Source organism: Vanessa atalanta, chromosome 11 (assembly GCF_905147765.1).
Source record: "Vanessa atalanta chromosome 11, ilVanAtal1.2, whole genome shotgun sequence".
Lineage (NCBI taxonomy): Eukaryota > Metazoa > Arthropoda > Insecta > Lepidoptera > Nymphalidae > Vanessa > Vanessa atalanta.
In genome coordinates this window covers 1172006-1198152 of record NC_061881.1, presented here as the reverse complement: position 1 = coordinate 1198152, position 26147 = coordinate 1172006, and the positions used below count along the sequence as shown (strand labels likewise).

At 32.7% G+C, this 26147-nt stretch overlaps 2 protein-coding genes across 3 annotated transcripts in view; one reads left to right on the top strand and one right to left on the bottom strand.

The window, feature by feature from the left end:
• The window catches only part of LOC125067413 (adenomatous polyposis coli protein-like), a 61512-nt gene extending 42433 nt beyond the window's left edge, over positions 1–19079 (bottom strand). Inside the window, exons 1-3 of the mRNA XM_047676013.1 lie at positions 18961–19079; positions 15669–15737; positions 15427–15502 (exon numbers count right to left, since the gene is read on the bottom strand). The gene's annotated coding sequence lies outside the window, so the exon portion shown is untranslated. The remainder of the gene's footprint in view (positions 1–15426; positions 15503–15668; positions 15738–18960) is intronic.
• Positions 19080–19314: 235 nt separating this feature from the next.
• Positions 19315–26021, top strand: LOC125067215 (FAST kinase domain-containing protein 4). 2 transcript variants are annotated; one of them, XM_047675674.1, is made up of 11 exons: positions 19315–19419; positions 19629–19767; positions 20121–20308; positions 20629–20856; positions 21123–21295; positions 21686–21911; positions 22381–22531; positions 23052–23282; positions 24090–24156; positions 24679–24784; positions 25167–26021. In XM_047675674.1, the coding sequence occupies exons 2-11, from the start codon at positions 19629–19631 to the stop codon at positions 25284–25286; spliced, it is 1629 nt and encodes a 542-aa protein (XP_047531630.1). In that variant the 5' UTR covers positions 19315–19419; the 3' UTR covers positions 25287–26021. The 2 variants fall into 2 exon arrangements, with proteins under 2 accessions (XP_047531630.1, XP_047531629.1); XM_047675673.1 differs by having other exon boundaries at positions 19629–19797.
• Positions 26022–26147: the final 126 nt, after the last annotated feature.

Here is a 26147-nt window from a genome sequence, read left to right as displayed (position 1 = left end):
CCGAAAAATAAAGTTGCATGTTTCAAACTTAAAAAATGACGGACTTTCATACAAACTTTCAACAATGGTAGAAATTTGAAAATTGTACTATTTTCAAAATTCCTTCCTTAGTAGGTGTCTATTCAATAAAACGATGCTACTCACCAAATTTCATGGCCCTAACTTAAATAGTTTACGCTCGGTGATGATGAATCATGGATCAGTCAGTCAGGACATGTTATTTTATAAGTAGAGATAAATAGGTTTTATTTTTATATCAGAGAGCAGATAACCTTTTTTTTTATTTATGATATAGGGGGCAAACGAGCAGGAGGCTCACCTGATGGAAAGTGATTACCACCGCCCATGGACATCTGCAACACCAGGGGAGTTACAGGTGCGTTGCCGGTCTTTAAGAAATAAGTACGCTCTTTTCTTGAAGGTTCCCAAGTCGTATCGGTTCGGAAAAACCGCCGGCGAAAGCTGGTTCCACAGAGTGGTTGTGCGAGGCAGAAAATGCCTTAAAAATCGCGCTGTTGTGGATTTACGGACATCTAAGTGGTGCGGTTGAAATTTAGAATTTTGTCGAGATGTCCGAAAGTGAAATTCAGCTGCCGGGATTAATCCAAACAATTCCTCGGAACACTCCCCGTGGAAAATTCGAGCAGATCAGAAAGGGCTTGATCGTCGATAATTCGAGCTGCTCTACATTGGATGCGGTCAAATGGAAGGAGCTGGTACTGGGGAGCACCCGCCCAGAGGTGAGAGCAGTACTCCATGTGAGGCCGAATTTGCGCCTTGTATAGTCTTAGGCGATGGGCCGACGTGAAATACTGTCTTGCCTTGCTGAGCACACCAAGCTTTTTTGATGCCAATTTGGCTTTGCTTTCCAGTTGACCGCGGAACTGAACGAAGCTAGAAACATCAACGCCAAGTATTCCAATACTAGCTGTGGCGGCTAACGGAATGATCTCGAATCGTGGAGATACGACGAATGGTGTTTTTTTGGCGGTTAACGCGCAAACTTGCGTCTTTTTGGGGTTGAAATGGACTAGGTTTAGCCGGCCCCAGATCGAGACTTCGTTCGTTTAATGAAGACTCGATTTCAGACACAAGTTTGTTCCGGTTCTCTTCGACGTTTTCCCGAGAAATATTAGCATGGCGGGTGTATGATGTGTCAACGGCACTGTCGTCTGTATAGCAGTGAACGTTCCTGATTTGCAACAACCTGGTTGGATTATCTCCGTGGCACATTTTATATAGTGCCCAAGTGAGCACACAGGTCTACCCAGTTCTCTCAATTCGTCAAGGAGCAATCCCATACGTTCAGGGATATCAGGCACAGGAGAAATGAGTAATCTATCTTACTTTCTGATGCTTAACATTCCTGACTTCGTAACTCCTGACAACGAATTGGCAGAAAAACTTAACAACCCATTATGAACTTAACCCCGGATTCGAGTCCGGGACCTCGGTACTAGCAGCTATATCATCAAGCTTACTAAACAAGCCAAGTAGAATTCTACAAATTGTTGTAACCTTAATAACTTAATACGTACAATTCGAAACGATTCCAAATTAGCATAGATACCGTTAGCAGGAAGTAAGAGCGAATCGCGATGCCCTATACGGAATGCGCTGCTCGTTGTATAATTCGACATGATTCCTAACCCTAATTATTACACAATGCGTGCGAGACCCAGTTACACGTTAACAACGGGTTTTCATTGATTATTATTGAACATTAAATCATATTCGTTTTCAAAGGGTAACTTGTTTTCATGCGTCATTTTCGTATTGTTATGTGTCAATTATTCAAGTATCGTAACTTTTTTTTATGGCATTGGTTGGCGGACGAGCATATGGGCCACCTGATGGTAAGTGGTCACCACCGCCCATAGACAAAGGCGCTGTAAGAAATATTAACCATTCCTTACATCACCTATGCGCCACCAACATTGGGAACTAAGATGTTATGTCCCTTGTGTCTGTGATAACACTGGTTCACTCACCCTTCTAACCGGAAAACAACATTACAGTGTACTGTTATTTGGCGGTAGAATATCTGATGAGTGGGTGGTACCTACCCAGACGGGCTTGCACAAAGCCCTACCACCAAGTAACAAATTTTCATGAAATTGAAAGCTTGAACGATTGAAAATGAGAATATTATAAAAAGTACAGTCTTGCCTTTTAATTTTTTTTCCTAAATACAATAAATCTATTTAAAAAATATACTAATTCTATAACTTAGAATGTGATACTGGCTGGTGATAAAAATACGCAGGCACATTAAAATAAATGAAGTTACAAATTAAAGATAAGGAAAAAAAGCGAACATATCTGTGGAGCTACAAATATGACATTAATATACTTGTATATATTACACGATATAAGACATGAACTGCTGCTACTACGTTGATAATCCGCCAGAAACCTTCACGCAAGTGCCAACTAAGTAACTTAATCGGATGAGCGACGTAATACGAAAATGCGAAAAAACATTTATGGGCTACTTGCCAGAAAATTTCACATAATTCAAGATTTATATGCGCGTCATGAAGTCTCATCTCCAAGTCATGTGTGTATAAATCGTAACACAAAATCCACACAAATCAAAATTCTCTTAAATTCTTTACTATATCCAAAAAATATATTCTAACAAAAAACAATTAATAAGAATATAACAAATATTATAATGTTGGGACAATAAATATACATTATTAACAGCCTATCTATTGCCAATTCGTACCTCAAGGGAACAAACACAAAATAAACGATATTTCACATGCAATCGACGCGATATCTATTGGTGAGCATGAATAATCTATGATATTCATTAATTCTTTATTCGATTGGAATAGGTTATACTTAAGAATATATATATATGTTACTGTAAAAGCTCGAACTACGGTAAATCTTAAGATTTTCCAGTAAAACCTAAGTAAGTAAATGTGAGCATTTATTATAAAGGGACGACTTTTTCGCACTTTTACCATTCCAACCTAACCTAACCTAACATGTAAAACCAAGTGATGGTAGTAAAAATTCGAATCCCAAAGTTTTATGGACATTTACCATTCATAATCGGTAAATCTTAGGTTTTAATGGAAAATCTTAAGATTTACCGTAGTTCGAGCTTTTATAGTAACATATACATTAGAAATATTTTAAGCATCTGTTTGTGTGTTACAGTCGTTAGAATGATTCAAATATAATATTAAAGGATTAAATAGGGGATGAAAGTTTACATGGAACACGAGGTAAGATGAGGGCAATGCATGTCACCAAAACCTCTAATACTAAAGAAAAATTGGTGTGTTTCTGAATAATGGGGTATTTCATTGGATCCACGTCTACTTAAATATTGTAATAGTATTATATTAAGTTATTGTTTGTATAATAATTTAAACTCATTGAACTGATAATATGTGTAAAGTAGGGGTCAACAGTGTAGACGTCTGAATTCACACTAATTTCTCTAGGGCTATTACGAACAAAGAAACTTTAATTAAGCAATCTTCGCGTAAATTTTTTTGTTTCATTAAATATGCCACACCCGTTACGGGGGCGATGAACTAATTATTACAGCACTCGGAACTTTGCGTGAAAAACGACAAACTGTCTACCATGTAAGTGCAGTGCAATATCATTGCATTATATTAAATGTTTTATTGATTACTAGTTGCGACTCGTGGTTTCGCTCGCGTTTTCTCGGTGTTAGATATTAAAATCTAGCCTATGTTTTTCCTTGGAGTTCAGTAGTTTGATCGTGAATACGTGAAAGACAGACATATGGAGTCATTTTTGCATTTATAATATTAATATAGATATAGAGACAATCACATTATATTTAATTAATCAGCTGCTTTACGCGGTTTTACCGGCCTTAAACACTCCTGCTCCGCTCCCATGAGCCGTAGCATGATGTTATATGATAATCAATAATACGTCTCAATACCGACTTGCAGTTCCAGAGATTAACGCATTCAAATAAAATAAAAATGCTTTATTATATTAAGTATAGACCAAGAAAGAAGCGAGCTTAGAGAAGTTCGAGACAAAGCGTATTTTGTTGACATTTTTGAGCAGTCTCTGATTACATGACATGTCATTTCCTTGTGTATTTCTATACATCTACTAGAATCCATTAATATGTGAATTTATTTATAGAAAACTAAAATAGACATGCTTTTGACTACATTATTCAAACAATCATACTCGCGACTATGTTCAGAAACTTCTGATTACGATACGTGAACTGCGTACGTTTCTTTTTTGAGCCACCTATTATAGAACTTATAACTGTATCGTAATAGCTGTAATTTATTTATTTGAAATAATAAATACATCAAACTCAATGGAATTGTCAGACCCACAGACGTGTTGAACCACGCTATTTATTTACATAGGGGTTTCGTGGTCCAGGCTTATGCGTGCAAGGAACATATCAAGTCAATTAAGATTATTGAAAGTATAAAATTTTGCAAATAAGAGACAAAATGCTCGCAGTAGGAAACGTTGCCCAATTACATCCTGTATGGTGTAGGGCATTATAATAATTTTTAAACACCTTTTAATAAACAAAAATATATATCAATATTAAACTTATTAATGTTTTTATATTTGTCAAGTTGCAACTTAAGTCTAGATATTTCTGTTGTAGTACCAACAATGTAGAAAAGGAGGTGCGCGTTGTTATAAAATAATAACTGCAACATAGCAATTTGCTAATAAAAACATAGAGCATTTTACATATAAAAAAGTAGTGTACACCTTTGCATAAATGATTTATGAAATGAATTAAATGAAGTGGAAATTTTAATCGTCTATGATGAGCGTTAGTAAAGGAAATTGCTTTTAAACCTACTTACTGATGAAATAACGCATTACGCACGTGTAGCTGAAGGTCCGATAAATGTTAGTAACAGAGAGTTCACTTCCGTGACAAACAATTCACGTATTAAATATATTTCTATAGAGAAACGACTTCACGAGGAGTTTTTATGTAACTCAAAGGCCAAGACAAAAATGACCAAAATATTTATTCAAAATACAATAAGCTAATATTTGCTTATTAATTGTCAAAAATTACCGCCGGTACAAAAGAATAATACCTCGCATTTGATAATAACGGCGAACATCGATAGACTGCAGAAACTCAACGAGCTCTTTTGTCATTAATAATTTGGTTTACAATACAAAGAACTATATTGAATCCTGTACGACAATTGTCATATGTTAACTGATCTATCTAAATTTAAAGTCTCATCCATTCAAAATCATTAACGCGAAAATTTCCGAGCGCATTCGACATCAAACTTTCACAGCTTTTGTGACAATAAAATCATATAAACAACGCTAACATTATGAGTTCACAGATTAGAGGTAAGGTTAGGTTACTAGTGCTTTGTGCATATTCTACCGCCAAATAGTAATATTTAGTATAACAATACTAGGTTCCGGTTCGAAGGATGAGCCAGTGTAACTACAAGCACAAGGCACATACCATCACTTGGCCCACTTCTCAGTCAGCTTAAGTATTATATTTTTGATGTATTATAATTATTTTTCATTCAAATTCAACCCAACAAAGAAAGAAAGTTAATTAGGAAGAATGATCATAAAGACGATTACTAAAAGGAACTCTTTTGCAACATTCCTTTGTGTCATGGTTTAGATGTTTGATTTTCAGAGAGTTCAATTATTTACAAGCATATCTATTAAAACGGTCATTTGACACGAGTTAAGGGTGCACGCTGTTAATATCAGTTTGTTCTACATAGTGTTGACAAATAAGCGTGTGATGTCATATGAATTGCAGTTATTTATTACAGTGCTAATGGAGTTACATCATCGCTTTCAACGAAAACATTTTGTTTTACAAAATTAAGCTTAATTAGTAATAAGTTAAATTTAAAACGGATTAAATCATGTTAAATAATAATTAAATTACGTTCGAATTAATGATATTATCATCATGTAAAATTTCAACTCGATCGATCCGTTGGAACTGATTTGACAATCACAAACAGCTGACTTTACATAAAAGCTTGTAAAATTAGGAATGTTATTAACAACGCTCAATAGTACGTTTGTACAAATACAAGATTTTATTGTATTTATTATCGTTATGATTACATTTAAACATATCCAAATATCATTCGAGTACCTTTGTAAAATTTTCAAATATAAATTTTGCGTGTAAACTATTTTAGTTATGAAAATCTTAAGCACACATATAAAACCTTACATTCCGATGCACAAACACACACATCTACACTTTATATATCGAATGTAATACATCGTAGAGCCATCAAATGCCCATACCTATCAACAACATCGAATTTTGTAAAATTTCGGTGCGTTGCTTTCGCGTGTATGTATGTAGTAAAAACAATGTTTTTATTGAACACAAGTAGAACTGTAACGATTGTATCAAACGGACTAATATTTTAATCGATAAAATAAATTTGCCACGGTTTTGGCAGTGAACTCAAAATTATCACGCAATGTCTCCATTAATTTGATACTTTCATATTTTTTATCGATTTTGCAACACTTTAAAAGCACTAAATTATTTTTTAATATAATGTGAACTTATCGTATGTGACATAACCTACGTCCTTGAAATGACGAAATTGTCATGTTACCTAATCACAAACCGATTCTGTGACTACCGCTAATAATCTAAGGACTAATAAATAATACTCGTCACAATATTACCAAAATTTAGCCACTCGGTGCATTCCTTTGCGCGTTACATTGTATCATCAACGCACACAATTCTGCATGTTGCAAGGAAACTCAGCTGCATCAAGCCTTTTGTCTCACAAAGACGGAAGCGGTTCGGTTTTGCGGTCCTAACTACAAGCTACACGACCATACCCAACACATGATAATAACCAAACGTATACCTCGTAACGACGTCCAAATATCCTGAAATAACTAGGCTCGGAGGACTAAGCTTAATGTAATAAGTATGTTTTGCGAAATCACTGCATAAAAAAATATATATGATAAATTTCGTTATCAAAATATCACTTCACTCTCACTGTTTCACAAAAAGCCTGATAAGACTTTCGTTTTAAAATAAAGAATAAAAGAATCTTCTCACCGCAGTTAACTACAAAGCTAATAACGTGAAATTATCTTTCAGCTTGCTACCAGCTCCTTTCCTTCATTCAGAAGGAAAGAGTGGATTTGTTTTAATACTTATTTTTTTCCTGAATTCGATTTTCTTTCCGGGTACGCGTCCGGGCCACGCCGACGAGGCGACTGGAAGGATCGAACGCTACCCTGGGGGAGGCTGCGTATTTGCGCATGCCGCGCAAGCAAAAACCTACTTCATACCTGCAATATACGGTACTATTTCCATCGTAATAATAAATGCCGTCAATCGATTTTTACTTGATGCCAGAAAGGTATATGTCGCACGGCTGCCGATTATACTCGAACTTAACGCAGAAGTATTAAAGTGTATTATTGTTTATGATCGAGGTTATTGTGGAAATTTAGGGATGAGGCGAGGTCGGTGTGTTGAATGGGTGTATTAGCGACAGAGGGCGTTGTTTGATGTGGCGGTCTGTTACCGGGCGCTTCTATTTAAAAGCACTTTGTTGAACGTCAATATACGAAATTCGTACAGCTGTTTGATCTTCATAAGTCACGTTTAATCTTTCTCTTTTATTCATACATAATATCTCTCGGAAACCGTCAAAACGAGACATTTTTACTACATATATTGGAGCTACTTGTTTTATTATGAACATTTTCCGCCCCAAAACAATTATTTGCAGCAGAATAATGTTTACATAATGAACATAGCTAATAGGAAGTGAACGTACTGTAGCTAAAAAAGCAATGAGTAAGCCCGCAGCGGTCTAGCATTTCAGACGAGACGCCACGTGGGCGTCGGAGTCGGTAAATCGCATGCGGTTAAATCGATACGATGCAGTGTTCCGCTCATCTGCTGTTCTTAAACTCTTCCGCCGACCTCCAGTTTCATCCTTTTGAAGCTTAACATAACATATTGTTATGAATTTAATTAATTTGCATTTGAATACAATGAAGGGTACTTCCATGGCACAATTATTTATTTGTTTCCTAGCAAACCGCCTCGGCTTCGTACGGGTGCGAATTATAATTAATTTATTTTTGTTTATTTATTTTTATATCATAAATGAGAAATCAAAAGCTCAATTTTTTATGTGACAAGGTAGGGTGTAATTTTATTGTTACAGCCAGTTATCTGACCACCCGTTTCGTGGCAAAGGTTTTTTTTGGTGCACGTAACTTTGAATTGATGATATCTTGTAATGTATTCAATCGATTGTTATACTGAAAAAAATACTATTTAAATCTATATAAAATACCTAAGCTAATATATTTATCTGAATAGGTATTAATAATATAAATAGCTTTGCAAATAACCTATACTTTTTAAATAGGTTTGTTATATATAAAAATAGTTACTATGAGTACATTTACAAGATAGAAACACACTCGCGAGGATATTAACATTCTTTACATCGTTAATGTGCGACCAAAAGGTGGAACTAAGATGTTATGGCCCTCGTGCCTGTAACTTACAATGGCTCACTAACTAACTTACTAAATATTTTATGAGTGGGTGTTACTTATCAAGAACGGTATGTACAACAAAAGAACAGATATTACTTACATTTAAATTAAAAAAAAAAGTTATTGTAGTATCGTACGTGAAAATATGTAACTGTTTATACGTGAAGAGCTTCAAATGTACTTTTTTAAATCTATTTGAATAACTAATTTATTTGAGTTGTGAGATAAGTTATAAAAAAATTGCACACGCAAAACCGCTGGAGTGTCAATGTTTGTAATAATATTAGTCACACGCTAAATTAGTTGGAACAGATTCGCATCACGTAGCAGCAGAGGAAACTGCGTTAATTGCATACAAATGGTTTTTATATTTTTAAGTAAGGTAGAATATGATCGATTGATGTGTTAAAAATTATATAAATAGACGAAGACAAAACTGTTCAGTTCTGTGAATATTAAATACTGTATAATATGAATAATATTTTGATTTTCTTCGGTAACAATTGACTGGATTTATTGTTATACTCCGACTATACTGTTGAAACTCGGTAAGTAGTAAGAGAATGATAAAACTAAAAAAAATAATATGAAGTAGGTACATGCAAACTTCCACCGAAAATTGGTTTGAACGAGACCTAGTAAGTACGTCATAAATCGTAAACCGAAATTTACCTTTCATTCAATCAACTAAAAAATAAAAAATTCAATTTCATACATGGTCTATGTTACTTGCTGCTACGGAACCCTTCATGGGCGAGTCCGACTCGCACTTGGCCACTTTTTATTTTTTGTGGGTTAATTTTCCGCATTTGTATCCAGTGCAACGCTCATTGAAACAGCGTGCTCTAATCATCATCTCGTCTCTGCTCTTTACAGAGAACATTATTTTGACATAATTTAATTACAAATGGTGTTGTTACATTTTTTTTAATGTCAACATTATGCAACAAAATTTAATAATTCCGAGAGACTTCAAAGAAAACGAGCTACGTAGAACTTGATTACTTTTTCTTTTGTTTCAGTTAATGTTTTTGCTTTTAGTGCAGAGTTATTTTAGTAATAGAAAACTTGATTCAACGTGATGCATTTTTAGATGAACGAAGTATATTAAAGGTGTTATATATAAAACACACTGAAAGTCTTCATTTAAAACAGAATATAATTAAGGCAAGCCGTAACGATTATATTTAATGTAAAGCTACCGATTCGTAATGTAGATTCTACAGAAATGTGTCGGTAATTATTCTTTACCAATTTTCGTATTTGAAAATCAACAAATACTAACCTCACGCTTTTTTTTTATTTTTATTAATATTATAAATGCGAAAGTAACTGACTGTCTATCGGTCTGTTACACTTACACGGATAAACCACTGAACCGAATTTGATGAAATTTGGAATGGTTCAAGCTTAAGGAAGGACATAGGCTACTTCTTTTATACCTAAAGCCTACGAGCGCCTCCCCTAATACTTGAGCGAAAACTAGTTCCTATTTACCTTGTACATAATCTTGTGTTGAGTTATATGTCATATACATTAATAAAATGTACAAAAGATTCAAATTACTTAATTGAGTTAAACTATTTATGAATATTTGTTTTAGAAACGAATACGTACCTTACTCAGGAAGAATTTATTGACTTCGCGGAGTCGAAAACTTGTTGAAATTTACGTTAGGAAAACGAATTAAAATATACATTAAAAAAATCAATAAAATCACTAATTATTTGAAGCTTTAATTGTGAATATTTCTTATTATATATTTAAGATTTCGCCTTGTCGATGTCGTCTTTTGTTTCAGTTAAACTAAAACAAACTTCAGTCGGCACTGACAGCTCAGCTTCTGTTCTCGATAGAGACATTACTACAACTTATTAAATAGTAATCCAATCATGTTACAGACAGGTAAGTTACGATTAAAACATAACAATATCGTACGTATACCAGTGTAATCGAAGATAGGATTTATATAACGACACGGCTGGTTGAGCACACTGTATACGATACTCGTGAAGTGGCGTGGTTCGGTCACATCGATCGCTAGCGTCACACGACAGAGGATAGGCATCTATCTATTATTAGATTAAAACTTGAAGAAAAGATAAATGATCATTAAAATTAAGTATAGATCGTAATTCGGATGGCAAATAAATTTACTTTAAACTAGTTTCTGCATGTAAGAATGTTCGGGTGTGTTTTGAAAACGTGTGCAAACTATCATGATTTATTGAATAGTTGAGACTTAAAAGCGTAACAAACAAACAAACGAGGATATAAACGAACTCATATTCGCAATTATAATATTAGTAAGGATAATGATCAAGAGAAAATATAATGAAAACAATATTTTCTTATTTTTTAAATTTTATAATTCTCTTTATATTCGATAAATATCTATTCATACTCCCTCTACAGAGACCCGATTTATAGCGTATTCCAATCAAAGGAGCAGTAAGACAAATAAAAAGCTTTGACAAGGAAACGACTTGATATTGAATAATCTCTAGTATCATTTTCGATTTGTGAAATGCTTTGAACGTCGCCGAAGTTGTTATCGGAACTTTGGAAGTAAAATTTAAGGGGGAATTAGTGGGAAGTGGAATAGTGTTGTATTATAAGTTAAGACACATTCGTTGAGAATTGTTTATGGTGCATAATATAGCAGAACTATCGGGAAATTGTACAAAAATCTTCTCCTCAAAGAGAGCCTAGGCAAAGACAGAGTTCTAACAGTGGCACTTTAGGGATTTTTACTTTAATAAGATTTGTTCACCTTTAGTCTTTCTGGAAATGTTTAACGTTTTATTAATATTGTCTTTTATTTTTAAGGGAATAGTGTATACTTATTTTAGAAATTGCTCGCATTGCCTTCCTAAAGAAAAAAAAATCGAATCATTCGTAAAATGTTATCGTATTATAAATACAATAGATCTATTTTTCATATATATTTTATACTGGTAGTTTAAATTATTATTTGTTTCCGGATTGCATTGAAATATTTTTCATACTTTATTATATATCAATAGAAGTGTTCTGTAAGAGAATAGAAATTCACGCAGAATACGAGCGTAAAATATCAGAATATGATATGCGATATAGAGTATAAAACATTTATAGGATACACGTATCAAGGTAAGTGAGTTTTCAACATTGCACGAGTGAGATACGAAGTGAATTCTTCCAGAATTACACTGCTGTTATCAAGCCTATCGGTGGAAAGTGAATGAAGTTGATGTGTTTGCAACGCCATCTAGTAGCGAGTTACAACAATGTGGAAAGTAAATTAAGTTTCTCCCTGAAAAATACATAATATTTCATGGTATTCAGTCAAGCGGTGTTGAAGTCTATTAATGTCAAGCACACATACCAACATACATTTTTATTATAATGGATGTAATTCAGTAACAGCTACTGTTTTGTTATACATATTACAAGCAAGTGTTAGTAGTGAATAGTTTAAGCTTAAAGTAATAATATGCATACTAATAAAGAATACACTCGTTAAGACGCATTTAGTGACTCCTACTGGATTCGTTCCCCGGTTCGGCCCATTACTATAAAATAGCCAGGAGGCAATGTATAAAAATAGGTGTTTTTGACTTAGCAGAACGTGTTTAGACTTAAAATTGTGATTTTCAATTGTTTTCACACAAATAACACAAATCGACGTGTGATCATTTATATATCCATAATAATTTGTTAACATTTACTCACTATATTAGTTTTTCTCTGAACCTGTCTAACATACAACTTTGAAATATAATATTACTCTATAATTCTAACGTAAAATGAAATCGTACCATTAACGAAATGTAAACATGCCGTATTTTACGTAATATTTAATCCAAATATAAATATTGTAAGTCGATATTGAACACGTGAGATGGACGCCGTGTTCGCTCGACACAAGACCCCTTGGCCACGTGACCTGCATGTGACTCCGGTAGTCACATTTCGAAGGGGAGAGCTACAATAGAATTCGTATCTGTAATTTAGCGATGATAATTGTTGTTGATGAGTTTAATTGATAAATATTTCTCACTACGATATTAACGCCAATCAATAAATTTAAATCTTAAGTAAAAATCAGTATTAAATAAAACAATAACAATAATATAAGAAAAGACTATAAAAGCAAATGAGATTAGTATTTGTTGATTTCATGCCATTGAATAAACTTAATTGTATTTTATTAATATTATTATTATTATTTAATTCGTGAAAAGAGTATATACTGATTTTCTTTCCAGTAAGAATTTGCATTACGAACCTGTGGTGTTTTCCATTGAATATTGTTATACCGAGAAGAAACAGATTATGAGAAAAAAAATAGCTACGGTACCAAATATCATAACCGCGTGGAATGTTAGCAAGAATGCTAGCTGCATTTCCCCATTGAATCGCAATTCGGATCCTCTGGGTGAAAAATGACCTCCAGCACTCCAGTCACCAGCGGAGGCAAGAAGACGAAAAGTTATACTTAAAAAAAAATTTTAAACACAAGGTCCTAATGTTTTACCAATAGTTTGAAATAAGAGACGAATTTGCGACCTTGAATATTGTTTCCCAGATATAAGAGGAGGCCAGTGCGTCAACGCATGTAGATAAATGAAATTAAAAAATATATCGATTTTTGAAAGTCTATTTTACGTTGACTTGTTCATATATGGATTTCAGTTTAATTTAGAGACATAGATAAATAAAATAACATCGATTTCTCGGATACCCCAAAAGACGACCCCTAAATTCCTCAACACGAAAAGGGGCAGCCGGGATATTACCAATTACGACATGGAGATTAGATTTACCTTCCCCCGTATTGCGTACAATTCCCAGGAGCGAAGTACAACGGTATATCCAACACGAAGTGTTTGCACTCATCCCAATTTTTACTCGTATGCGGTAATCCTTAAGATTATTATAAATTAAGAATTTACATAAGTACTAACGTTTATTTATTTATCATAAATGCGAAAGTAGCTCTGTCCATCTGTTGCTTTTTCAGGGCCAAGCCGCTGAACCAAATTTGATGAAATTTCGAATTTAAGTCTCATGCTTAACTATATACGAGCCTAGCGATGTAAAACTTGCACTATTGTCTTCTTTTCTAGCTTGGTGCTTAATTCGAAGAGAATATTTAATACATATGTACACAGACTCGTCCATCTTTTAGTCGGCTCGACCTATGGTTGAACCCAGAACCTCGGAATCTGTGGTCATATATTGCCACTAGACCAACGAGACATCTCACTAGTACTCCCTGTGTTACACCATCTAGAGTATACCTAAACATACATAAACCACTAATCTCGAGTAACATGATCGTTGGATTATATGATCATATCGAATGTCATAAGTCTCCCATATGTCGAGTCGCGACCTGGCAACGAGTCATGAAAATAATATACAGTATTTCTTGAACAGCCTTGTCATTTAGATGTACTCGTTAATTTAATTTATTTCGTTTGGCTAAATTACATACATAAGTTCTACATACATAGACAATCAGTAACAATAAAACGATTGTATCCTAAATGATATAGCACGTCGTGGGGGTGAGATTATGTTATAAGATTTACACACATACATACACACACGCACTAACATGTAAATATAAATAAAGGTATATGAATTATTTGATACAATTTCATTTAATCTTAAACGTTTCATTTTTGAATGTTAAAGCACTTAAGTTAATGAGTACGTTGCCACATATTTAAAATCATGAAAATAATCGGACCGAAGCAAAACAGTTTAGGAAAAGCATTGGCATAATATGACGTCATTAGAAATTTAATATGGCGGACGGTATCAATTGAATTATCAATCTTGACTGTGGAAAACCACCGTGCGGTTAGTTTTAATTGAGAATAATGCGAGAATGAGCCCAATGCTTGCATTTGCACGTAATAAAGTCTTATAGTCTTAATATGAAATTAAAATATTTTATTTACGTGCAGCTGAAAGCATTTATTACAAGTAAAATATATATAGTTTTGTTATATATTAGATTAATTTTGTTACTATGGATTAAGATGATATATATGGAATTTTATGTTCTATATCAATGGTGGTAGGGCTTTACTTGGTGGTAGGGCTTTGTACAAGCCCGTCTGGGTAGGTACCACCCACTCATCAGATATTCTACCGCCAAATAACAGTACTCTGTATTGTTGTGTTCCGGCTAGAAAGGTGAGTGAGCCAGTGTAATCACAGGCACAAGGGACATAACATCTTAGTTCCCGAGGTTGGTGGCGCATAGGTGATGTAAGGAATGGTTAATATTTCTTATAGCGCCTTTGTCTATGGGCGGTGGTGACCACTTACTATCAGGTGGCCCATATGCTCGTCCGCCAACCAATGCCATAAAAAAAAATCCCCATTAGCAGAAGATATTCAGCTGAGTTAACTAACTAGTCAGGTATACATGACATAATTATTTAGCATTTATTTAAATTCACGGTCTCCATAAAAGATCTTTCATAAGGAATAATTAAGAAAAAATTTTTTTTATGATAGACTGGGAAGGACACCCACGGGCAAATTACAAACATAAAAATATTTGTTAGATACGTGCACGATATTATTGGAAAAAAGAAAAATTTAAGTAACCTATTTAGAAATCAAAGGAACAAAATGCACGCCGACATCAAATTTGTGTATGTTATTATTTGAGTGTACACATATGAAACATACATGTATATAAATATTATATTATAAATACTAAATATAAGTGGATAAGACTGAAAATGTAGTTTAGTGTTAAATGGTTCACTGTCTCACGATGTTTCGAAGCGACAGCACTTACCGCCAAGTGCTCTGTTTTTTACTTCGACTATAAAAAAATATATGTAATTGACATACCTTTCGGTACAAGTCGTTTGGTAAGCCATTAGAACTCGGTTGGTTTCAATGTTACTTCTTCGAAAATGCCTGCGACCTGGAAGATTCATGTTATTATTAAGAGTTTTAAGGTGCTTGGGCGTAGACATGTAATCCCTCAATAATATATTAAGTAAATTTAATTAAGATGATTGCGATTCGTTTGGTAAAACATTTTTGTTCAGAAAGATACATAAAAGGTAAAATGATAGAAAATACATTACCTATTTACTCGGGAGGGGGCGCGGAGCGGGGCGCGCTCAGTGAGTCGCACCAACGCCATTTGCCCCCGCCTGTAAAAAAACACCATCATTAAATACATGTGAAACATTGTAAATTATTTATTTTATTTGTATGGTAAGGATTAATAGAATAACAGCTCGTTAATGGCCCTCGCTGGACAATTCCTACTTTCTTCGTAAGGAGAAAGCTTGGACTCAATTTTACCACGATGCTCTAATGCGGCTTGGTGTATACACTTGTGGTTTTATATCATTTGAACATGCAGGCTTTATCACGATATCGTTTTTCACTGCGCACGAGATAATACATGAAAACTCTTGTGTTTGGTTGCATTTGAACCGGCGATTTTCGGTTACCATTTGACTTGTTCTACTCACTGAACCATCTCTGCCCTCAAGGGTATAGTTAGGGATTACTATACTTTCTATTACAAAAATTATTTCATCTTGTTTAGAAACTATATTCGGGGCAGACGATATATTTTAAAATTAAAAATAGCGTCGTGTACCTGGAGCGGTCGCACCCAACGACTTTGACATATTTATTAAATTAGATGTTATCACACCACAAACGTGAGAAATAAATAGGTATATTTTATGAATAAGTCTTCTAATGTTATTACCAAAAATCTGGAGCTTTTTCTGAATAACATGCTTGCTCTCAAAAAAGTTTTTTGGTATCTTAAATATTATTTATAAATGTATAAGTTATTAATTTATTATATTGACTATTTTTAATGTTACATGACATTTATTCCGCGTACAAACCTTAAAAAAAATTACCAGTATAAATAAGTGACGTTCTTATTTTCCACTATCTTCAATTAAAATATAACGACAAGCACTTCAGCGTTTTTCTATTTAATTAAGCATACATTACAAATATAACGACATTCATCATTAACGTAGTTAGTTTGAAAACACGGTTTATACTTCAATAAGAGAATTGGTTACAAATGTGTTTTAAAAACATATCTTATTCATACGAAACATTCTCATTATAATTTTAATCTCTTTACAACGTCGATTGGAATAATATATCTTTTTTTTTTTCTAACAAGCGCAGAAAAAAAATTAAAAGAGTCGTATCTTAATAATTTTATTAAAAAGTTGTCGGTTAATATGGTCGATGTTATAACGTCTTGGCTTAAATCGATTAGTAAAATATGATTACAGCCGTTTTTCATACTATCATTTCTTTGAAACTTATACCATCACAGCTAAATCTAAAACTTAGTAAAAAAGCTCTGGTAACCCTATCCACCAAACAGTTTCGCCATGTCATTCGTCATGGTGTTCCATAAATAAATTAAAATGAGAAAAACAAGGCATCGTCGTATTTCCGTCCTCAGGAAATGATGAGCCATAACTAATGGCAACACATTTTTACTGGTGAGGTTGAAGAGATTTGTTTATTTTTAAATTTTTGTAGGAAATTCTAAGTGGTTAAGGTAAATACACGTTTATTATAGTAACGTAGTTTACTACAGGCGAAGAATTAGGTTTAGAATCATTTTTCTACATACCGTTGATGGTTACAAAATTTCATAAAGGCTTTCCATAGACTGTGGGAATACATTTTAAATCTTCTCATTATCGATGATTTTACATATTAGACTAGCTGTTAGTTAACATTGCTATTATTTAACTAGCTGCTGCATGTGGTGCCTGCTCTGGCCTCGTGGGTCTTAGAATGATTTTTTAATATATTATTATATAGTCATCAAAGTGTGGGAAAATTAAGTCTGATTGGATGAAACATATTAATTACTATTTAATAACAGGCAAAATTACAGTAAATGTAATAAAAATAATTTTAACTTGCTATAGAATATGATAAAGTGTACAGTCAGCTTTTATTGATTTTTCATGCATTAATAATAACCATGTTTATGTTATTTAATTGACATATAAAATGAAATCATTGGGCAACATGCCATTTATTTTAGGTAGAATCTAATTTGAATTTAATCAACAATTAAAAGTGCTAAATTTTCACTAAAATTGCTCTAAGAATTGTGTATAAAGCCTTAAACTTTTTGAAGTTTTTATATCTATTATAAATACATTCAAAGCTGCTTAATAACAATAATGTTAACATTATAATGATAACAAATAATGTTAACTGGAGAAAGCCAGTAAGTCATACACCAAAGGTAAATGCTAATCCAATAAACATGCTGTCTATTAGATTAAGGTTTAACCTTAAACAGATTAATAAGTTGAGAATTATTATAATCAATAAATATAAATATGTCTTGATATTTCAATTTATATAATTTATTGGTCTTATAGATGTAATTTACTACTTACAAGTATTACAAATTCATTATTCCAATGGTATTAACAAGCTTCATACAAATAATGGCCGTAACTATTTAATTCTCATTAAGATTTTCACTTATAATTATATTAAGAAACAGCAAAACATTCTTTCTGTCTTTGTATATTGTCTTGTAATATTGCTGAATTCAACTTGAATGCGAAAGGGCCATAACTGCACTTATTTTTTGTTACATAGCATAATTTACAAAATAATGGCCATTTTTTAAGGAATATTATTTAATTAAATAGACATAACTATGCAATATACACATATGTATCAATACACATTAGAGAAGAATTGCCAAACAAGCTCTCGACCTACTCCTCATAAGGAGAAGAGGGAGAGAGGTGAGAACTCAGCTATGGGAGATTTACAGGCTTTGTACCTTTTTTATTTATAACATGTAATGAAAAATAAAGGAAAATTGGAATTTGTTTTTCTACAAATGTTTAACTAAACTATGTAAATGTATCTCAAGTCGATTAGAAACAGTGTATAAAAATATTATAGCTAAATTATTACTACGATGTATTTAATACTTGAACATAAAAATGTATGTACTTATAGCGTACATGTCATTTTTTATAATTCCTGCGTGAAAAATACGTAAGTACATAAATATCAAGGCGAATGGAAAAAAATAAAAGTAGCGCGCAGTCTAGCAGTAAGGATGGTTTATCAATAAGATGCAGGTAGATTGTTATTTATATGTATAGTGGCTTGCAGAGCAGTATTTGCTCGTTAAAATGATCAAAATAATTGACATTAGCAATGTTTAATACATGCTCTTTATGAATACATTACTCTCAAACGATTTTTATCGTAATTATTCAAGTTCATAAAAAAACTTCGTTAAAATTAACCATTATCTATACACAAGAATGTTTATAGTTATGGTTCATCAGTCTAAAGTATGTATTGTTTACTTACAAGGCATTTTATGCTTACCATTTTAACGTTTGTTATATTGATTGCACCTTTGTTTCATAGCCTGATTAAATAATTCGAAAAATCACAACAAATCTCCCACCGACGACCGCTTGCAATTTCTTAAGAAAGCACAGAATCACAGATTAAATATTAAATCGAGGATAAAAGGATAACAGAAAATTGCCATATAACATATCTCCTATTTTTTAATTTATCTAAGAAAATATAGTATGATTCATACATTTAAATCATCTAATAAAGTTGTTTGAATTTATTATAATGCAAATTAAATAGTTTCACAATTTTTTTCAGCTAAGTTCTTGTAGCTAACTGTGCTTTTGTTTTATTTTTGCTACAACTTCAAATCAATGACGGAACTGTCAAGTTGATTTTGATTAGATTTATAATTTTTTTACAAATTGTAAATGTCTTGAAAAATATTTACTTCGACAAGTATTTAATAATTTATACATTAAGGTACTCTATAGCTTAATTATCCTTGTATCATAATACCATATTTATTATTATATTTTAAAATATAAACATATCCAGGCGTGATGTAAGAAGACAATTATACACTAATATTTACTATTTGAAGGTTATATCTCGACCGCAACAATTATTTTAAGCTAGTTTTAAACATAAGTGTGCGTTTAATAAATAGTGCATTTTTATATTTGTTATAGATGTTGAAATTTAGCGGGTTAGTAATTTGGAGGTTAGGTTCTCGAAGTACTTTGAGAAAATATTCAGCTCCAGGTGCGACAGTATTTAAAGCGCATAAAACAGAGCCATCGACAAATGTTACTGACAGAAATGTCGAAGGTAATACTCTGGGAATTAAAGAAGGTCCAAGTAAGTTAGTCCATATACCAAAACAAAATTTACAGTCAGTCAGAATTACCATATTTGTTGTTATAACATTTGACAGTTACATAATATTATCTATTTGAAATATAATAATAATTTATTTATAACATTAAAAAATCTGGTTTTTCTGACCATAATTTTAGTTGAATTATTCCATTAAATTATAGGAATTAAAGTTACTTATAAATTGTGTAAGCAGAATTGTAATAATTAAAACACAATAGATGATTTTAATATTATTTTTTACCCATTAAAATTTCATGACATTTGTTTGTAATATAAATATGATGTATTAATAATATTTTTAGGTTTAGTTGCAGCTGCATTTGCTTCACTCAATTCTCCAGAGCAGGATGAAAAGAAGAAGCCAAGTCCTAAATCTGTAAAACAGAGCCGTGCCCAGCAACTTGACAGTCAGATTATTAGAGCAACAGATGTAGAATCCTTGCTATTAGCTGCTGAAAACCCTGTCATATCGAGGAGGCATGCACTTAAGGTGAATATTTGTTTATGCCATTACATTAAAGTAGAAATGCAGAAGATAACTGCTTACTTATTAGTGTCTAAATAATATTAATATTTAATAAATTCATGCATCCTAATACTACATGATATTGTTACTTATGTTTTTTTTCTCCACCACAAACCATAAGATGAATTATAAACATATACACACAATTAAGCACATGAAAATTGAGTGGTGCTTGCCCTGGTTTGTTTCTGTTAAGATCTGTTAAGTTCTTAATTACACTGTTCGATAACAATGAATATTTAAAATATTATACTTGAAAGTCATTTAAATATATATAATTATAGATGGTGTCAGTATTATCTGAATGGTCCAGTAACAACAAGGTTAAATTATCTGACTTTGAAAAGGATCCACGCTTCCTTAAGCTGTGTAGGATCTTAGCCAGGACACCTACTGGCCAGACTATGAGCTCACTAACAATGGCTGAAGATCTGAGCACAGTACTTGGTATCACTGGTGATGATGAAGCAGCAAGGCTTATAGCTAATCTATCATTGCCGCAAATGATAAAGGTAATTTTATTTACAAATATAATATGTGTGTTGCATGGTTGATGTACAAAGAATAATAAATTAATTATATAGACATATAAGTAAATATATCTATAGAATATATGTATTTATAATTTTAATTTATATTAAAATTAATATGGATTCAAGTCATTTAGCATTAAATCTGTACAAAATTTATTACAAATCTCTATTGAATATTTTTTATTATGAGTGTTTTTATTTGTGCATTGTTTTTTTTTGTTTATAGTTTAATGCTGTGTTTCTAGGTGATGAAAGCTCTCCAGGTGAAAGGTAGACGAAGCACACCACTGTTACGTGCCCTTTCTTACAACATAACAAAACAGTCTGAAAAAATTGACTTAAAAAAATCAGCTGATCTTCTCTTTTCAATGGCTGCTCTGAATTTCCCAGATCCAGTATTGTTGGATAGGATATGCAGGTAAGATATTGATTTATAGTCTATATTCCTTGTAGGGTTTAGGGTTAAATATATTATTAAAAAAATAAAGGCATAATCTTTTATAATGATAGATAGATGATTTAAAAGTGTGAAGGTAGAATTTGTTGATTGAAATCAAGATAAATAATAATATTTTATTACTGCATTTAGTCAAAAATTCTGAGTAATTTAATTGGTAGGAAAGAAAAAATAAACGGAATACTTTGCCAGTTCATCTCTGTAGCATCTTTAGTCCAATAAGTAACTTACTTAAAATTTAATTTAATTGTAAGAGTCTACAGGGATGGAATACAGTATAATAATTGTTGCCATTAATTATACATTAATTCCATGACAAATTATAAATATTTTATTTTTTTTACTTTTCAGCGATGTTGTAGAAATTCTACCAGAGAACACAGATAAACCAGCTGTTGTAAATTCTATTTTAGTATCTCTCGGCTTGCTCAAATATCGACATGAAACAGTCCTCTTAGCCTTAACAATGTGGATACAAAAATATAGAGAAATTTGTAGACCGGGAGACATAGCATCCGCAGTCATCACGCTGGCTACTGTTGACTACTTGCCAGCTCAATTGGGCTCTCTGATAGAGGTAAATTCAATACTATTAACCGGTATTTGTAACTTAAGTTCTAACAACAATTACTTTTTTTTGGCTTTATTAGTGCCGGGAGTTCATAGATTATTTCACCAATGTCACATACAATGGAGAAGGTAGGCTCAATTTAATTTTAAAGACATAATAGTGGTAGCTTCCTTGTAAATCCACAAACTAAAATAACATGAAAATAAACAATTAGATAAATATATATATGATATATATGATCAATCACAAAACTAATTACAGCTTGATTTTATTATGATTGATGTATTTACATAAAAATTTGCCTTGTCGTAAATGGGATGGCTCCTCCATCAGGCAGGAGGAAGAATTGTTTTATTTAAGAAACAAAAAGTAGCTTCCTTTAAAAACGACATGTTAGTGATAATAAAACATAATTATTTCTAAAGAGGACTATTTTTCTTCCATAAACTAAATTATGTTTCATGTTTGTTACCAGGAAGCACTATTACTAAAAGAAGACGAATTGACAAAAGCATCATCGTGGCTCGATCTTGTGTTCTCTCTCCTAATATTGGACAAAGCACGGGAACATCACCTCGTCTCTACAGTCAAGCCTGAATTTATTGAAAAACTTCTTTCTGCAGGTGGTGAGTAAAAATAGACTCTATGATGCTGAAATAATATTCATTTTCGATTGAATTATTTTGCAATATCTATCTTTAACCATAAATATAATTATAATAGAAATAAATATAACAAATCAATTATAATTGACTAATAAGGCAAAAAATATATGGGTCTGTAGTTTTGTAAGTTGAACCAAACTATCTAGTTTTGTAAAATGGCAATATATGATAAAAAAAGCAAAGAGATAATATTTTTTTATTAATGTGTAACATCTTTCCTCTCGCTTCTTTATTATCTGTGGGAGTGATTTCGTGAAAGGGGACGGAAGTATGTAACAGGAAGCCGGGGAAACACGCGTTATTCGATTTGACCAAAGAGTGAGAGAGAAGGTGAGGTGTCAGATGCTACACGTCATATGCGACGATTTGAAGACTGTTTTTTTACAATTTGTATAGCTTTGTAATTAAATCGATAGAAAAAGAGTAAAAATCTGCATTGCTTCAGGAGCGAATAATTTAATGAAATTATTTAACGTTTCAGAAATACCCATCCCATCTCGACGTAAACTGATGTCGATAGACGCTTACATTGGTCTCAAATTCCCGTCCACAACTACTCGATTAGCCGAAGACATAGCAGTAGGTGTTCCGATAGTTTATACAAAGGAAAAAGCGCTCTACGTGCAAAGCATCATGGACACGTTCAGGAGTCTAGTTTCAGCGGAAACGTTTTTAAGGAAGGAGTGTCAATCGGGAATGGGATTTCTTTACGGTGAGTTGATTTTGATTATAAGATATAGTAATACACGTTTAAAATAACAACAACAAAAGTGTGCTGCTCCATGGCTAAGTTTTTTTTGAGGTGGTGGTCAGAGCCGTCTCAAGCTATGCTGGGGCCCTTGGGCACCCATGAATTTGGGGCCCTTTTGGTAAATATTTACTACCATGTAGAAATAATTTGCTTTTAGCCAGGCCTTAAGTATAGTTTCATATAAACTGTAAGGTACTTTTCGTAAATTCGTAGGAATCTGATTGGTTGTGCAATCTTATGGCTATAGTATATATCTTTCTATCATGAAGAGCACGTCTATAGCTTTTAACTTTTAATATCGGCTATCGTCACGAGCCTTTTGATAAATACGTTAGTTTTTTCTTACAAATATGACAATTTCGAAAATATAATGTATAGCAGTCAACGTTAGCATAAACGTGTGAAACAAATTGTTGGTTCTTCGGGGCCCCCTCAGGAGGGGTGCCCTGGGCACATGCCCCGTGTGCCCTATGGTAAAGACGGTAATGGTGATGGTACCCCTTACGATAATATTGCAATCCACGTATTTGCGGGACCGAATCATTTCAGTTCCGCTGGATCCACGTAGTTGCGGGATCCAGCAGAGTGCACTGAGACTTCGGAAATCAATCGTAATAGAGACCATTTAGATCCTTTAATATAAATATATTCCTTTTTGATCTGTAAGCTTTTGACACTTAATAATATAATTTAATTAAATTCTACTACTTACTGATAACTATGATATGATTTCATTATATTAAAAATAATATAATTATTATATTCCAGACGCAGAGTTCGTTGTGGATTCAAAGTGTCATCCGGTGTCTTTGGATAAGGCGGCTAACAGAAAGGAGTAAGTGTTGTGTATTAGACTTATATATAGAATTGAATCGCGCGATTTTTTATTATTTTCTATTAATACACCCGTCGTAGTCACGTACACTTGTAATTTTATAGTAGTCGTCATACGCTTGCGTTTAAGGGGCTGGTTGTTGGGTGTCAGGTATAAAAAAGCCTATCTCCTTGGAGTTCAAGCTCGCTTCATAACAAATTTCATCTAATTAATTTCATAGGTTTGGCTGTCAAAGAGAAACAGGCCGACGGACGGACAGAGTGTTAACTCTGTCGCATTTATTATGTTATTTTCTCATGAAACCATAATGCCATAATACCATAGATTATTCACGATCTCGACCAATGATATTGTTTCAATTAAAAAATGACAAAGTTATTTATTCGTCTTCAGCTGTGAGGAGTTGTTTGTAGATAAATTTACCATAGATAATATAAAAAAATATTATATTCTTTTATTTAAAAAATAAATGAGAATAGTATATTTAAAAAATATATATATAACGTATTTTTTTGTTTTCAGTGTACATAGGATAGCAGTATTAGGTTTGGATTATCACGACCTCACGAGGAAGGAGTTCGTTCCTCTCGGAGTTAACAAGTTATACAGCCGGCTATTGCAACTTAAGGTAAGTTATTTAATTATAAACTTGTAAAAGAAAAATTCCAATCCCGCAGTCATTACATCCTACTTAGATACTACTACATTGAAGTGTCAATAGCGCAATGGTTTACGGGCCCCCGAGCGATGTAAAAAGTCGCAAAGTTCAATCCTGGCCCCTGGAGCTATTGTCGTTCCCACTCCTAACACAAGCTTTAAGCTTTTGTTTAATTTGGTGAGGAAAATAGGAATACATATTAATAATTCCTTAAAATAGGGTTATGCTACTATTCTTTAAAAAAAAAACTTTACTATATTAGTAACGATTAATACATAACAGCTATAATTTTAATTGTAAATTTTTTTATTAAAAAAATAGACATAATATATACGTATCTATCTTTTCACAGGGTTACAAAGTTCTAGAGATTCCATACACGGAGTTCAATCCTAAAGATAAGCTGGTCACAAGGGTTAAGTACATCGAGAATCGTCTCAAGGAAATCATTTCATCGACCACGAAGAGTTAGGTATAAAAATATTAATTAGGGTCGTATAATTGAATTTGTAAACAAGCTATAGAACATATTATAGAACTGTTGTGTAGTTAATTTTTTTTTTTTTTTGGAATTTTATTATATATGAACTCAGAATGTCTGAGTGTGACATGATAATCAGCTACGTATATTAAAATTATATTTTTTTTACAGTAATTTTCATAACAATAATCTTAATTTAATTAGCGTTCTACCAGATTGGAACGGAACCTTGTCAAAGTAATCTAAAATAGAAATTCTCGAGCGAAATAGCATTATCAAAGAAGTTTCGAACAATAATCATCCGACTCTGGCAAAGTCAAAACGGTGGTTATGATTTTTACAAACTATGTAAATAGAAGTATGTGTGTACGTTTGTATGACTGATTTCGTTATTCATAAATATGTTTCAACTGACAGATTTAACGTGCGTGATTGAATTTTTATAATTTTAATTCTGTTTCCATTAATTTCCTGACTCTACCGCGTATGTCAAAGTTTCATCATCCACAAGGTCGCATTTTTTCATCGCGCGTGGTTTGTTATAACCTATTCCAATAATAGCTATATGAGATATAATACAACACTATTCCACTTCACCACTAATATCACTTTCAATTTTCCTTCCAAAGTTCCGCTAGCAACTTCACCGACAATCAAAACAGCTATACAGAACTATCTATAGTTTGACTATCGATAGTTGACCTCGAAAACTATTCAGGATATCGATAGTATCATTTTGATCAATACTATCGATAGTCTATCGATAGTCTATCGATAGTGGACTATCGATATGCAACACTAATTCAAAACGATAATCCATACTGTTTATCTTTCATACTGATTATTCAAGAA